The sequence below is a fragment of the Cinclus cinclus genome, chromosome 7, assembly GCF_963662255.1.
Source record: "Cinclus cinclus chromosome 7, bCinCin1.1, whole genome shotgun sequence".
Classification (NCBI taxonomy): domain Eukaryota; kingdom Metazoa; phylum Chordata; class Aves; order Passeriformes; family Cinclidae; genus Cinclus; species Cinclus cinclus.
In genome coordinates, this window is record NC_085052.1 from 13,172,678 (window position 1) to 13,188,003 (window position 15,326).

The following is a 15,326-nucleotide window of genomic DNA, read 5'->3' on the forward strand; positions in this document are numbered from 1 at the left end:
GCTTATCCTGGGTTTTACATGTACAGAACATCTACCTACAATTTGAGGTCTCAGACTGCACTGAGAAATGAAGCCAGCAGGTGCTTTGCATAGGAAGGGCTACATTTTACCTTAGCCGTTGCCTGCCTTTATCTCCTAAGATAGCACCAAGGACCACATCAGTTTATGCAGTCTCGAAGTAACAAAGACACAAAACCAGCTGCAAGTTGTTTTCCTAAAAGGAAGGGAGATACATTGCTGGTAAGATACAGAAGTAATCACAGATCTCAAAAGTTTCAGTACTTCGTCATGTATGTGGAGGGAGCTGCTGCTGCTGTCTTCCTGCAGTGTAGTCAGCACCACCTTTTACCTGTCTCATTCAGACCTAAGCTACAGCTCTGTGGAGGTGGGAGGAGAACAGATGGATTGTGGTGGCAGCCCAAGAGACACCCAGCTGAAGGTCACCAGCCCAACCAACAGATCTGCAGCTGCAGAGATCTTGCTTTCACTTGAGATGTCCTTTCCCTGCTGCTGGACAGGTCAGATGTCGCCCTGTAATCCTCTCCTGCCACATGCAAGAGGTGTGGGGAGAGAGTTGTTGCCAGTGCTTTTCTCCAAGTCCTCTTAAGGGGATAAAAAGAACAGCCTTGGATGCCATCTGTAGTGCAGAAGGAAGGTCTGTGTGTCAGGATTTGGGTGCAGCAGCAAGACTGTGTACAGAGTTCGGGCCCAAAATGGCAAGGACAGCTGTCAGATGGGACTGAGGGACATCAGCAGGCGATGTTGGGAAGTTTTGGTCAGGTGCTTCTGTCATCTACTCGGGTCTAGTTACTTCTAATCTTTCTTATTGGACTTGTCAGAGATATAAAAACGTAGCTGTGGATAGCCTAGCACATCCTGCTGTATTTCCTCATCTCTGTCACATACAAATATTAAAATCACAAACTTCTAAACCCAGGCGATGTTATGAAGTCCCCCGGTGGTTACACGTCAGAATTGCTGTGATGAGTAAAGAAACTTACCTAAAGCATATCCTCCCTAGGGCACTTACCTTCGGGATGTGAGTTGTTGCTATGTCTGTATTGATTTTGGAGTGGTATCTGGGTGTCTCAGTTTGAGAAAACTCAACATGAAATTTTTTCATAAGACATTGGACTTTTTGGTTCTGCTTTGGAAGGCTGTAGTAACAGTACTGCTGCATTTTTTTCTAACTGGTGAAACCTTTACTAACAAGTCTGTTTTGTTTAGTTTTTCCATGACAGATTTGTTTGCTGACACCTGAGAAGAAGTTTACACTTGTGTGGTGTGATGTCAGTTTGTGACGTTGCCCTCAACTAGAAGCATTGTGCAGAGGCTTCATTCGCAGCATTAAACAGTGCTTTGTCTTTGTTTGAAGTGTGTTGGGACACATCTATTTAACTGATAGACTTGTGAAATGGAGTGACTTGCCTATGGCAGCACAGGGAGGGAGTGGGAGAGTTAGGAGTAAAACTCGCAAGACTTGGCTGCCATTTCCCTTTCTCATTTTTACATTTGTACTGCCAGCTTTCAGTTTATCAAGAATTAATAAGTAATAACCTATGACTGAAAAGACCTGACACTCTTTCTGTCGTGAGATGTTTCTCTGTCTTCAGCATTGTGCAGAACTCAGCACTGTTGCACCTTTTTAGTTTTATTTAAGCGGCATTACTCAATATTTAATGTGAAGCAGAAAAATGTAATTCACAACTGCAGTCAGCTGCATTGGGATGTTTGTCAGCCAAAAGGGGGGCTGAGGTAGAAAGACTTTTTTATGCCATGAAAATTGAAAATTTTCAACAACTTTTCAATTTAGTTTCTTGCTACATTTCACATTGTACACACAGCTGACATGATAATCCTTCAGTTTGTCCTAAATTACATTTTAAAATAGAGATCAGTAAATTATAGCAATCTGAGTATCTTTAATCGGTTATAGAGGGAATTTGTAATGATACTTGTTTCTCTTGAATTTCAGATAAGCTAGTGGAAGTGTTCTTAATCAAGTAAAAATTACAGACAGCACCCAAGACTACTTTGAGTGAGATGAGATCAGATCAGCTTAGCATCTGTGGCTCTTCTGTTTGGAGAGTGCTAGAGGGAGCTCTAACCCCTCGATCGAGGAACAGGCTGCCAATGGTGCATCTCAGAGTTTGGGCTGTGGTAGGCAATGTTGACTTTTTTATGTTTTAATTTTTTTTTTGTTGTTGTTGGGTTTTTTTGTTTTTTGTAGCAGGAGGTTGCATATGGTTTTTCCAGGCATGAGCCCAAATTGCTCTTCCTAGATGAGAAGATGCAAATAGTACGTTTGCGAGTGTACTATTATTAGATTTAATTCAGGTTATTGTGAACTACCTGAAAATACAGAAAACAAGTGAGAGGTATCACAAAGGTGTTTAGCAAATAGTGAGTGCTAAAGTCTAATAGTCTTTATCTTTCACAAAGGAGAAAAATTCTCACCACAGAAGACCTAATGCTGTTTAAAAGAGCATTTTAAACTGTTGGAAGTAGAAGCTACTTTACTCAGCATGTAATAGGTTCTTGGATGTTTAGCCAGTTACTATAGTAGAAGTTATAGAAAGTGTTAGTGGTTGTTAGATAAATTTACAAATGGAATGCATCAGTGCATGAGGATGGGAGAGATTTCTCGCATCATATGCTCCACAGTGATAACATTCTTGAGATGACAGGAAGGTAAGTCTCAGAAATGGGATGCAAAAAAGAGGAGGCTACAAGGCAAATTCTCAAGATTTTGACTGCAGACTACTGACCAGCTTTAACTTAGTGCTGTACAAGTATATTTAATAAATTTGTCCTCTTACAGCTGCCTCTGAGGTGGCTGCTAACAGCAGTAGTATTAGTGTCAGCCAATATAAGTTGCTGAGATGTTTTCTTCTAGATCTGGCTGTACTGGTGGAAAAGAATACCATGCAGCCTTGCCTGGCTGCTGCAGATTGCTGCCCTCCAGGATCTGTCAGCAAAACTGCAAACCTGCTCTCAGTTAAGATGAGGTGTTTTAGCATGGACAGTTTAAATAGCAGGTCTCTGCTAACAAGCTTATTTTGACTGGAATAGTCTAGGGAGTGCTCGTATAGCCTACTCCTCCAGCAGATCCAAGGAGTACATTTGCAATGGGAGCAGAGCACATACATGAATCTTGTGCTTCTTCAGAATGCTGCTGGGTTTTTGTTTGCTACATCTCTCCAGTATGCCTGGAAATATGTAGTATTCCTGTAGCTGGGAAATATTATATGATACCCAGCACGTATATTCCTGACTTCCAGTCCTGAATCTCTCACATTGCCTTGGCCAAGTAGTTTGGTGCTCATGTGCCCTCTTTGTTATTGGTAACAAAATGCATCTCAAAGGAAAAAAACTCATGGAAAATACTACTGAGGAAGCTATCTTGGAGGGCTGTGTTTCTTGGTGCTGAAAGCTTTGCTTAGGCAGAACAAAGTGGTTTGAAAATCTCAGTAGTGCTATTGAGAGTGGATAACAGATCATTCTCTCTCTCTCTCTCTCTCTCTCTCTTCATGTTGTTTGCAGTGGTATCAGTCTTCACTGTTGCTTCAGCCATGTTTGGAATCACTTGAGTCCATGTACCTGTTCCTGGTTGCCTTTCTCTCTCAGTTAAGGGAGCACTTGAAGCAAGAAGGAAATCAACAGTAACACCCATAAAGAGTAACTTCACTCAGGCAGTAGAGCATGCTTGAGTATTGTAAAAACAGAAACAACTGTTCCAGAAAACTATGAAACTGCTGCTTAGAGCACTGTTTACTTCTGCCTCTCCCTGACATAAATGAGTACTTTGCTGCTGCTGGCCATTACATGATGACTTTAGTAGACTGGTTCTCCAAGTCATAATGTGCATATTCCTTCCCTCCATTAACAGTAATAACACTTAATGGTCCCAGCAGTTCAACTCTGGTTCTGGTAGCCATGCCAAGGAAGAAAGCGTTTTCTTTGGTGGTTTCCTGTGGAAGAGATTTGTTGTTGCTGGAGTGTCTGCTTTGAAATTTGTGTATTATCACTTTACAGCTAGTAAAAGGTGTGCTCTGAAATCTATCTCTTTAAGTGTGATGGTGCCTGCCCTCCCCCACATATGTCTAGATATGAATTTGGTCAGGGATCATAGTTTGGGAAAGTAACATATGCCAGCGCTATGCTGATGCAAGCAGATTTCTCATCAGTGCTTGTTATTTGCAAAGACAACTTGGAGATGAGGAGGAGGAGAGGGACTCCCAATTCACATCTATTGTTGGCATCAGAGAAATTTTATTTTGGAGGATTTTGTCAACACTTAAAATCTAGGTGGGAGACCTATATCAAAGGAAAGTTTACAATAAGAGCTATGAGATTCCAGACAATTAAACTTTACTAGCCTGTCTGAAACATTAAGTATTAACTTAAAATAATAGTTTTTTAATCTCCTCTCCCTGTTGCTGTTTACTGTGTAGCCGTGTGGGAGGAGAGCATCTTGTCCAGCAAGGTATTACTGCTGCTCTTTGTACAGCCTATGTGCAAGTGCCCATGGCTCAGTCCTGTCTCCCCAGTCCCTAGAGAGACTCACCATGTTAATTCTCAGCTACTTCTCAGGTGTCTGCAGCTTTTCCTGGCCCTGAACAGAATCATCTTTTTCCCTTTCTTCTGTGTCTGAGGTAATATCCTTAGCCAGGTGCCCTCTAGGCTGACACCGTATCATAGGTACCCAGATAGTTCCTCTGAAAACTATTGCTCTCCCAGGATTTCAGAAAGTGCAGCAGGTTTGGCTGTTGTGTCCAGCGTAATTCCAGTGATCTTTCATCTAGATGTATCCTTTCTTACAAAGCTTTTCTGTAGTGTGATTAGAAACCAGATGTGGACAAGCAGCCTAAAGCTCCAGAGAAGCAAAATTTCTAGTTCCTTGGGTGCTGTTAATTTCAGTATGTGTGTTTTGAATTTTCTCTTGAAAATAAACAGTAGAAATGCTGTGGTTTCTTTCATGGTGCTTTCTTTTTGACTCTCAGATGTGATTGATGATCGTCTACTTCTGGGTTATGTTCGTTTTTCAGAATGTTTCAGTGAGCTTTGCAGCGTGGAAAGTAATTCAGTACTGAGCAAGTAAGTCCATATATGAGCTAAACCCATGGTTAACCTCACAGAGGCTGTTATGTGAGATGGAGGCAGGCAGAAATGAGTAGATTCTAAACTGAGCTTTTAAAATAAAAGTAAATGGAGTGAGTTGTTTAATGACCTAGCATTGTAGCCTTGCTGTCAACTCAAACACTGGAAAAGCAGGTTCATCCTGCAAAGGAGAAAAATGAGGAGTTGGCTGCCCTACTCATGTCTCTCAGGTGCTATGGCTCATGAGATTGTGTTTTTTATGGTGAGACAACCCCCTCACCACCCCCCAGTTCTCAAAGCAATGGAGTTCTTTTCTAAGAAGCTGCCAGTGAGGAGCTGCAAAGGAACTTCTTTCCTCTTTGCTTAGCCTTGGCAGTCTGGGAATCAGTTCTGCAGCATTTGGTAATTGCAAGCCTAAAAAAGAAGAAGTCAGCCATAGAAATTGAATCTGTATCCTCTTAATTATGGTGTTACTGCCTTTAGGCCATACAAAAAAGCCCCTTTGAACTGGATTCTCAAATAACTGTCTTTAGCATGGAGGGCTGGCATACCTCATCTCCATTTCACCATTTTTGTGACTTGCTGTGGTTACATTGTTGTGGCATTGAGTTTTAGGTCATCATGGGTGGTAGCAAGCAATTCCCTGTCCATGCAAGTAACTTTGGGAAAGCCAGCTGGGCTGAGGTTCTCTGGCTAAGAGTACCTTTTTAGACATCAAACCAGATCATCGTGTGGCCATGGTTGTACTTTTTAATCCCTCTGCTTTTCCCACGTGCTTCTAACTTGATCCAGAATTCCTGAGCTTTTGCTGCTGGTGAAAATAGTTTCATGTTTGGATTCACAGTTGTGGATTTTTTAATGTGGTCAATCTCAAATAATATTCAGGATATAATGGCAAGCAAGGCTTTGCATTTATTGTGAAGTTCCAGTCTTTCCCTGCCTGCCTTGGCTCCTGGACATACACCTCCGTGGTTCCTTTCTTTGTCATTCCATTGCTTGGGTTTTTTTTCCCACTGTCTTTTATCTTGTGAGTAAAGTTTGAACAGTACGCAGAAAGTTAACTGCCTGGAGTCTTTTAAATATAAGTAACACGCACCCAGTAATAAGCTGTCGGTTGTTTTTTTGCTGCCTGCAAAGAAACATAAACACAGCGCTCATTTCTGGCAGGTTTTTACTGTCAGAGTTTCTCCTATTATATTTATCTTACAATTTGCCAGGGGGTGAAGTTATTAAGTTTTAGCAGCAGCCATCGATCAAGTTCACAAGTTAACACGATAAAGGCTCTGTGCCGCTCCGATCCGGGAAAATGATGATCCTCACTCGGTAATTAACTAAATGAGAAAGTTAAATCTTACTTGAGAGCTGGGAGAGATGAAAGAGAGGTGTTTGTCAGTTTCTCAGTGGAAATTAGAAGCAGTTTTCTGCAATTCCCTAAGCTGCTGCTCTGTCATATTTTACATAAGCACTGGGAAAACGTCTTGTAATTAGTGCTGTCATGGAGGATTTTTTTTGCTGAAGGATGTTGGAATAATTCATTAGATTATCAAGAAAGGCTTGTGTCCTGAAATGATTAGCACAGTGAAATTTAAACCATTAACGATAACAAGTTTAGAGCTTGCTGCAGTGCAGAGGCACCCGGGGTATGTCTGTGCCTATTTCAATCATTTCTTATAATTAAACATTATGTCCTCTTTTTTCCTCCCCTTCACTAAGACCCATCCAAAATTCCTGTTAAGGTGGCTCTGTCTAGATCAGTGACTTAACCACGACGGGTGGTGCAAGCAAGTGGAGGTGAAGTGCTGCAGTTGCAGAGAAGCAGTAAAGAACATTTGTCTGTGTCAGAGCCTGTAGTCCCAGTGAGTCCAGGAAGGAGGGGAAAAGCCCAGTATGACCTGTTGGTACTGGAACATGGAAGAGAAGACCTTTCCTTTTATCTGGAGAGAAACTGAAATTTGCAGTGGTGGTCTAAGCTCTCAGAATTGTCAGAGCTTCAGCATGAAGATGTCTTGAAGGTTCAGAAGGTCCCAAACCTTGCTGGGATCATTTAAGCCATTCTTAGTATTCTAGGAGACAGTTTCTCTTTGACTTAAAGAGATATCTTCTTGCATTGAGAAACACAAAATCTGAATTCATCTACCCTGTGTAAGGTGTCTGAGAAAGTTTTCTGCAATGGCTAGAGGTTGTAATTTGAAATAAAAAACAAAAAACAACCAAACAAAAAAATAACCAAACCCCCCTTCCCCCCCCAAAAAAAAAAAAAAAAAAAGTAAAAATTGTGACCACTCATATTGGTGGGTAAACACCATTGCTGTACTACAGTCAGGGAAGTTGCTTGGTTTTGGGTTTTTTTTCTGTGCTTTAGGAGGCTCCTTGGTCCCCTGTGCTGAACTAAACCAAAAGTAACCTTGGTTGTCATATATGGGTTACAGCTGTGATTTACCATAGCTGGTTTATTTTGTATGCAAACAGTAGATTTTCCAGTCTTTATTTATCTGTGTTGAAATATTGCACCTTCCTACAGTTGCAAGCCATTATTTAGACTAAAGTCCTTTCATATATTAGTCCTCTTCTACTTCATTGGGCATACAAATGTGCTTTGTGTTAAATGTAGCCATTTGGAGAAATGGTCTTGTAATTATGGGCTGCAGTGGAGCATAGTACGTAGATCCCTGAGCTAGTACCAACCTGAGGCACTCAGTCCCCTGGGTTTCCTGGCGCAGCTTACGAGCTCAGGCTCAGCATTGTCAGAGGACACCTCTGCCATTCCTGCAGATGAGTCATGGTGCCCAGAGCCAGCTGGGGCACCTCTCAGCCCTCACATACAGGGCTTTGTGAAAAGGGAGTTGGTAAAGCTTCATCTATTCCAACTTAGTAGTTTGCTCTGTTAGAGCCAAATTTCTTCCCAGATAATGAACTACCAGTGCTTATTCTTCTTTGCCATTTTTGGAACTGAAGCTTATAAAAAATGTGACTGTGTACAGTACATTTGGTTGGATATTTACCCTAGCCATGTGGATGGCAGGTGGAACGGATTCTTCTTTTTTGGGTGAGGCCTGATTATTGTAAAGAGAGGGAAGAGGCTGTAGATGATTCAGTAATACAGATGCTTGATGAAGTTGTTTTGTTCATGCTTTTTTTTTCCTTTTTTTTGTAATAGGCCTTTTTCACTGAACTGCCAGTGGATTTTCAGGAAGCTTTAAATTCAAATTCTGTAACTTTTGTTCTAAACTGTAGTTCGAGTGATTTGAGAGCCCTGTCAGTTTACCTATCTCTGCTCTGCAGAACTGGTGTGTTCACAGCATGTCCTATCCTCTTGGTGCCCTGCTTGCACAAACCACAGGACCTGCTGGGCACACTTCTGGGCTTATGCTCACTCCTTTTGGTGGGAAACCAGAGGAGGCAAGGGTGAAAACCTGGTCTCAAGCTGACATTATAAGAATGTAGCTGAAAAATCTGGTGTTCTCATGTCCACTAATTTGGACATAAATACTGTAACATGCTTAGCATGTTATAAATCCGGAGTTTCACTTCCAAAGCTGTAGAAGTGCTGGTAAATGTATTCTTTAATTTACTCATTATTCCTATCCAAGAAGCCAGTGTTCAGGCATAATGAATTGTTTTGTCCCATCTAAGCCATCTATTTATACACACATAGGCCATGATTCGTATTTGTACAAGTTGCAACTTCTGCTTGATACCACAAACCAATGTTTGGAAGTAATTGGGGGAGTTGAAGGCTGCTGGGAGAGCAGTGTTCAGAAGGCAAGGAAAGGCCAGAATGTGGTGCCACCCCATGAAAGGAGATGCACCTTTGTGTCCTTTGCATATCAGCTGTACATTCCACTCAGGCTCAGCATATTAGGCAGACTTCACAGTCTCTCAAATTAAAAGACAGATCTATAGATGTTTTAAAAAATGCCCTGTAGAGACAACCTGCTTTGTAAGATGCACAACAAACAAAATGAGAAATTAAATGAGATCAAGCTTGTAGGTTACAACATCTCCCTACTGTCTTAATCCAGCATTTTTACTGAGATGCCTGTTTTGCAGGCAGTTTAAATGCAGCAAAAACCACCAGAATTCCTTAACACGTTTTCAGTCCACTCCACTGGTAATCATCTTTTGCCAGGCCTTTTAAGTGCTGTTGGACTTTGCTAAAAACAGTCCAGTCTTGATGCCCACAGTCTCTTTAGGGATTTCCCTTGGCCCAAGAATGTACTTCTTTCCTGCTGCCCAGTACTGGCCCTGTGACTTGCTTGCAGTCAGTGCTGTCCAAATGAGGATTGAATGAAATTGTAACTCACTGTCTTGGTCTTGTATGATCTTGCTGGACACAGCCACACACAGCCACAGCCACACGTTTGCAGGGAGGAGCAGGAATAAAACTTGAAAACATTGAGCTGCAGAATGGAGCACTGATGGTGAGATCACCATGTTCTGTGTTCTCAAAGAAACTTAAGTCAAGCTATAATCCAGAAATAGAAAAAGCTGCTTGTTAAAAATCACAGCTATTTGCCATCTTTTTCTACCGAAGGAAGGTCCAGCTCTCCAGAAATGTTGGAAAGAGTATTTAGGTGCATTATCTCTAAGAACATGATATGTATTTGGTGATCAGTTAAGTAGATTTTCAAGTTATGAGATTTTTGGTATTCCAAAATCAGGGTTGCTCTTGGGATTGGGAGATACTGAGTTCAAGAGTTACTTACTCCCGAAAAATAAGAAACTTGTGCATTGCAAATCTACTACTGGTAACTAAATTTTGTGGTCTCTAAATAGCCTGCTGTTTTGGCTCGTGCTGAAAAGAGGCTTTTTTGTTGTTTTTCCTTTTCCTGTAAAATTGGTTAATCATTGCATTTCTTTTAGTTCACTAGATATCTTTGCAGAGAGCTTTAGAGACTAATTTTTTTCCCTTAAATAATAATAAGGTCCCCTGGCACAGTTGATGCTTGGAATTATTATCATAGAGCAAAAATATGCCATCCTACCTCAGTGTTTTATTTGTTCTTATATCTGTAAATTATTTTTAATTATTTGATAATTAATGAGGAACCTCTGCCTGTATTTTGACAATAAAAAAGATGTAATAATATTGACTGTTATTATAATGCTGTCTGTGTTAAAATGTTGCAATGAAAGAGAGAAAATCACATGTTTTTAGCAGGAAATAGAAACTATTTGACCAGCATAAGAAAAAATAATTTCCCAGCAAACTGTTAATCTTATTTAGACAAAGGATACCATTGCCATGCAAAATATGCACTTTTCTTCCAGTTAAATCATTTAGAAAGCAGAATTTATATCTTACTATCAAGTAGTAAATTGAAATGTCAGTGTTCTGTTTTGTCCCTGAAACTCTTCTTTGAGCTGACTCCTTCTGACAAGATATTAACAGTGCTCAGAAAGTTGAAAATATTTTATTCTATGAAAGAAGTATTTACCAAATGTCAGGGTGTATTTTAGCTGGCTTTTCTCTCGAGGTATAATTCAATTTTTTTTCATCCATTTTGTGCATTCCCTATGAATTTTAGCAGCAATCCATTCTTTAGAAGAAAAAAAACAAACCAGAGTACACATGCAGTTTGCTGTTGGTGCATTGAAGTAACTGGTGTATGTACACTAGGAATCCAAATGCATTTTACTGTCTGCATATTAAATAAAGTTGTGTTTATGTTAAATTTTATGTTAAACTGCTGCTGAAGGTTTTCCATCTGACCTGAGTCAGTGCATGAGCCAGTGCGTTGTCCTGCACGCTGCACTCGGGTTGATGGCACCAGCCAGGATATGTGGTCTCAGACAGCTTTTGTGTGTCAGAGTGCTTTTTGCCTTCTATTGTCTGCCCCCTAAAAGAAGTTGTAGAACTGCTTGCTTTTCTTCTCATATGTGTATCTCCTCCTTCCTGTTTACAGACAAAACTTGCCAATGGCACTTCCAGTATGATTGTGCCCAAGCAAAGAAAACTGTCTGCAAGCTATGAGAAGGAGAAGGAGCTCTGCGTCAAGTACTTTGAACAGTGGTCTGAGTCTGACCAGGTGGAGTTTGTGGAGCACCTCATCTCCCAGATGTGTCACTACCAGCATGGACACATAAACTCATACCTCAAACCCATGTTACAGAGGGACTTCATCACTGCACTGCCAGGTATTTCTGCAGGCAGAGGGAGGTTGCTCTCTGTCTTTCAAAAAGCTATTCCCTTCCACCCTACCCTGCTGGAGAGGTCTCTTGTAGGGTCAGTTTGCAAAGCAGATAATAGCTTTTGAATGAAAAGCTCTATGATGTAGTAGTATTTTGATTTGTGTTCCTACTGTGTGTCAAGACATGATCTAACACCGTCACAGTTTGTCTAGTAGTAAATGATAGTTAATCTATGTATTGTAAGGGTAGTTATCCCAAGCCACAGGGCAGGTAGCTGTGCTCTTAATGCCCACAACGATGCATGAATAATGAAAAATTTTTAAATTAAAACTACTACTCTTTCTGGTTGCTCAGCTGAGGTTTTCCCTTTTCTTATTTAGATATTTGTCTCTCTTTCCTACCGAAATAACTTCCTGAAGCCATTGCTTTGATTATGTGTTTATTGCTAATAGAAAATGGAGGGCATAAGAGCAAAAGATGGAAGTATTCTGGTTTTTACACCTTTTTAGTGTTTTCCATCGAAGATATTATCCCAGCTAGTCTCAGATGTGGCATTGGGTGGATCTCACAGAACGTGCACATAAAGTAGTGTACGTGCAGTTTTATTTTAGCCCTGTCTTATAGATGGGAAAACTAAAGTGGTAGGAGATCAGATATATACAGCAATAGAGTTTCAGAAGCAAACAGAAATTCCTGGCTCTTTTGCTCGTATTTTTTCAGACTATTAGATCATACCTCTGTAGATAGATAGATAGATAGATAGATAGATAGATAGATAGATAGATAATAGATTTGCATTCCCATGCTATTGGTCCTTAGTTTGAGAGGGACCTCAGCATCAAGTGGTACAGGTGTTGTCTGTAAACAGCCAGTTGAAGAGAGGTGTTTCTTGCCAAAAGTTTTTTCTGTGAATACCTTTGGAGAAGTGCTGAACTTTTGGCCATTTGATCCTTCTTCGGAAGGGAGTTCTCAACATGAAATATAAATTCTAGCCTTAAAAGGTGGAAAAAAGTATGTTTAACTGTGAATTGTATAAAGCATAAAGGCACTGCAGGAGTTTTACTAGGATGTTTAATAGGTAGACTCTCTGGATTTTAAGCTCATTGTGCCCAGTAATCAAATGGCTGTTGTAGCATTAAAAAAAAATCTTAGTTATGCTAAGTACCTGCTTTATGTTAGTTTTTAGTAGTCCAATGGCAATAATCTCATGTACTTAGAGCAGCATTATAACTTGTGGAGCTGCTCTGTTTCAGAAAAATAAGAAGTGCCTGGAAACTGCATTGGTTCCCCCACTTTTAAAGTGTAGTTACATGCATGTAGTTACACACACAATTTTTCTAGGTCTTTCTCCACAGAACCCCATGAAAGCACCCCATGAAATCTACAGATTTCACTGCACTTGGTTAATTTCTTCCTACAGGGCTTTTTCTGAGAATTTTGGACAGGTGCTATAAATACTTCTAGAGACATTCCAGATTTCCTAGCCATACCATGTTTGTTACTGGCCTATTCACAGTTGCCCAGGAAGCAGCTGATTTTATTCTTATCAGAATACAAAATAAATAGGAATCAAGCAGCTAATATGTGAGTATTTTAATAGTTGGGGGAAATGTGTGCATCAATAATGTATGGGCATCAATTTGCATATTTGCAAAGAGCAAATGTCCTAGTGAATATAGCTCTAAGGGAGAAAATTAATAGCAAGGAATTACACTGGCACAGACTCTCTGCAGTCTCTCAGGATGTCCTGAGTATGAGCAAGTTCTAATGAGGAGAATGAGAAGGGAGGAAGGCAAGAAACTGCCTTGGAAAGAGTGATGAACCTAAAATTTTAAATTAAGTCATATAATAAAAAAAAAACCCCTAAACTCTGTAAGTATTTTTTACCTTTCTAAAAATCTCAAGTGTTAAGTACTCTGGTTTCATTTTTACTACCTCATTCTCTTTTCTGCTCTCCCCCTTGAGTGAATAAAACAATAAAGCTACTTCAAAATGATGAGGCATCTTATCTCTGTCCTCCTGGAACGGTCCCAAAGAATGACCAGAATTAAAGGTAGTTCTGGATCATGGGCATGTTTTACTAACACAGAGTAAAGTTGCCTCAGATTATTTTCCCAGTGCTTTGAAGTAATTAAGGTTGTTTGAAAAATACAGCTTAACTGTGTACTTAACAAAGTTTGTTCAGTTTCTGAAAAATAAGGCTTCTGCTTAGCATTTCCAAGCTGTTTAACATTTTTTTATGAGGAAAGTCCTTTTGATAAGGATTTCATGTGTGAAATAACTGAAACATTCTTGTTGGTTCAGAGGGCTGAAGAGCTAATCATGTTTCACATCCATTTAGCAAAATCTTCTGTGAGCAGAGTTTTCCCTTTTTAAGGAAGCAGCGCTGTGTTACATGCCTCAGTGAGTTGTGCTGTTCCTAAGAAACAAAATAATAAAATTGAGTTTGCTACCAGGCCAAAATAGCTCTGGCCATCCACTTATGATAAATGTGAGGAGGAGAGGCCAAAACAATAGTATTCTTTCACTGCAAAGGGTCTAGTGTCAATGGCAAAGGATGACTCAAGGACATGGCAGTAGGTACAGCACCACATTGCAGCCAAGAGCTAAAGTACAAGTCCTGATGAAATAGAAAGGGCACATGGGTGAAGATTACTGTGCCCAGCTGTTGCAGTGTTCCTGCTTCCTAAAGCCACCAGTTGTTCCCCATATATAAAATTAATTCATCTTGTGACACTGCTGACTTAAAGCCACCTGTAAGGATACTATGGAGGCAGGCATTTGTAAGCATCCTGGTGGGTCTGTAAATGTCTGTGAGCCCTCTGGAAGCAACACAGACTGGGAAATCTGCCATTTCCACACAAAGCTTCAGGAACAGGGCAACAGGATGTCCATGTCTACCCTGCCAGTGGAATTCCTGCAAATTCCAGTTCACATTCACTAAACTGTTGTCTCCCTCTTTACACAATTTGCTGTGGAGTCAATCTAAATTTACAAACCCTTTTTTTTTATAGTGGTTGTACATGTCTTTTCAAATTAAATTTATAGTAAAGGCTGGTGATGCTTTTATTTTGCAGGTTGACATCTAATTTTGCTTCTCTAAAGATAAGAAATGTCAGCCCTCTTTCTCCACTCTCTGGTTGTGGCTGGTATCATTCACATGCTTTTTCTACATAAAGATTGAAGCATAAAATGCTGAGCAGAATGTCTGACCCAAAGTGTATTCTAAGTTTAGTATATTTGAAAGCAGCAGAAGGAGGCATGCTAAATTGTCTCATTTTCATGCAGTGGGAGATACTTTTGAGATTTTTTTCATTAAGGAAAAAAAGGTTGGGCCATTTGTATGTCATGAACTCTAGTCAAAGTCAGCTGGTTGCACCCAGTTTGGGTTTGGAGAAGTCCAGACGTGTGACTTTAAAAATGCATTTACTGCCTTTCCTTTCCTTCACAAGGAGGGCCTGGTCTTTGAGGCTGTTGTTTTAAAAGCAAGAAAACAACTTTGTCCCAAATGTGAACCAGAGGGAAGATGCATGTAATACCAATCTGCCATGCTTCATTTTTGGTTGGACTGAACATTATGCTTGAGGGATGATGTGATCTAAACTTTCACAAAGCGTTTGAAATTTAACCTGTGAAGTGAGATAATCTCTTGGTGGTGTGTCTCACTTGTGAATTAAATAACCTTCAAGAGAAACTATATTCACACAATTTCTCATTTAAAAGGCATCTTGTTTTCCTGAAGTCTTGATTTTAATGAAGTTTGAGTTCATAAGGGTACATTTTTACTGACTACTTCCATCCAGATAAGAAACATATCTTAACCTTCCCTACATAGACATTACATTGAGCTGCTTGGTGCTAACCAGGCAATTGCTTAACATTTCACTCCAGTCATGTTGAAGTAAAGCCAGTCCTGGTATTCACACTGGGAAATATTTGCAAATTATATTGTTTTGGTGCATCTTTTTCCTTCACCCACTAAAATAAATGAAACTAGCAAACTTGCTTCACTTTCTCCTTACACAGCCTCTCCTTCCCTCTTGAGTCCCTGTGCATCTGCATATCCTTCCTTCCCCTGTCTAAAGGTACCACTA

At 40.2% G+C, this 15,326-nt stretch overlaps 1 protein-coding gene across 4 annotated transcripts in view; it reads left to right on the forward strand.

The window, feature by feature from the left end:
* BTRC (beta-transducin repeat containing E3 ubiquitin protein ligase) overlaps nucleotides 1-15,326 on the forward strand; it is a 112,905-nt gene that overhangs the window by 78,827 nt on the left and 18,752 nt on the right. For all 4 annotated transcript variants that reach the window (XM_062496948.1, XM_062496949.1, XM_062496950.1 and 1 more), the window contains one exon: nucleotides 11,007-11,238. In XM_062496948.1, the coding sequence (XP_062352932.1) occupies nucleotides 11,007-11,238 (232 nt within the window). The remainder of the gene's footprint in view (nucleotides 1-11,006; nucleotides 11,239-15,326) is intronic.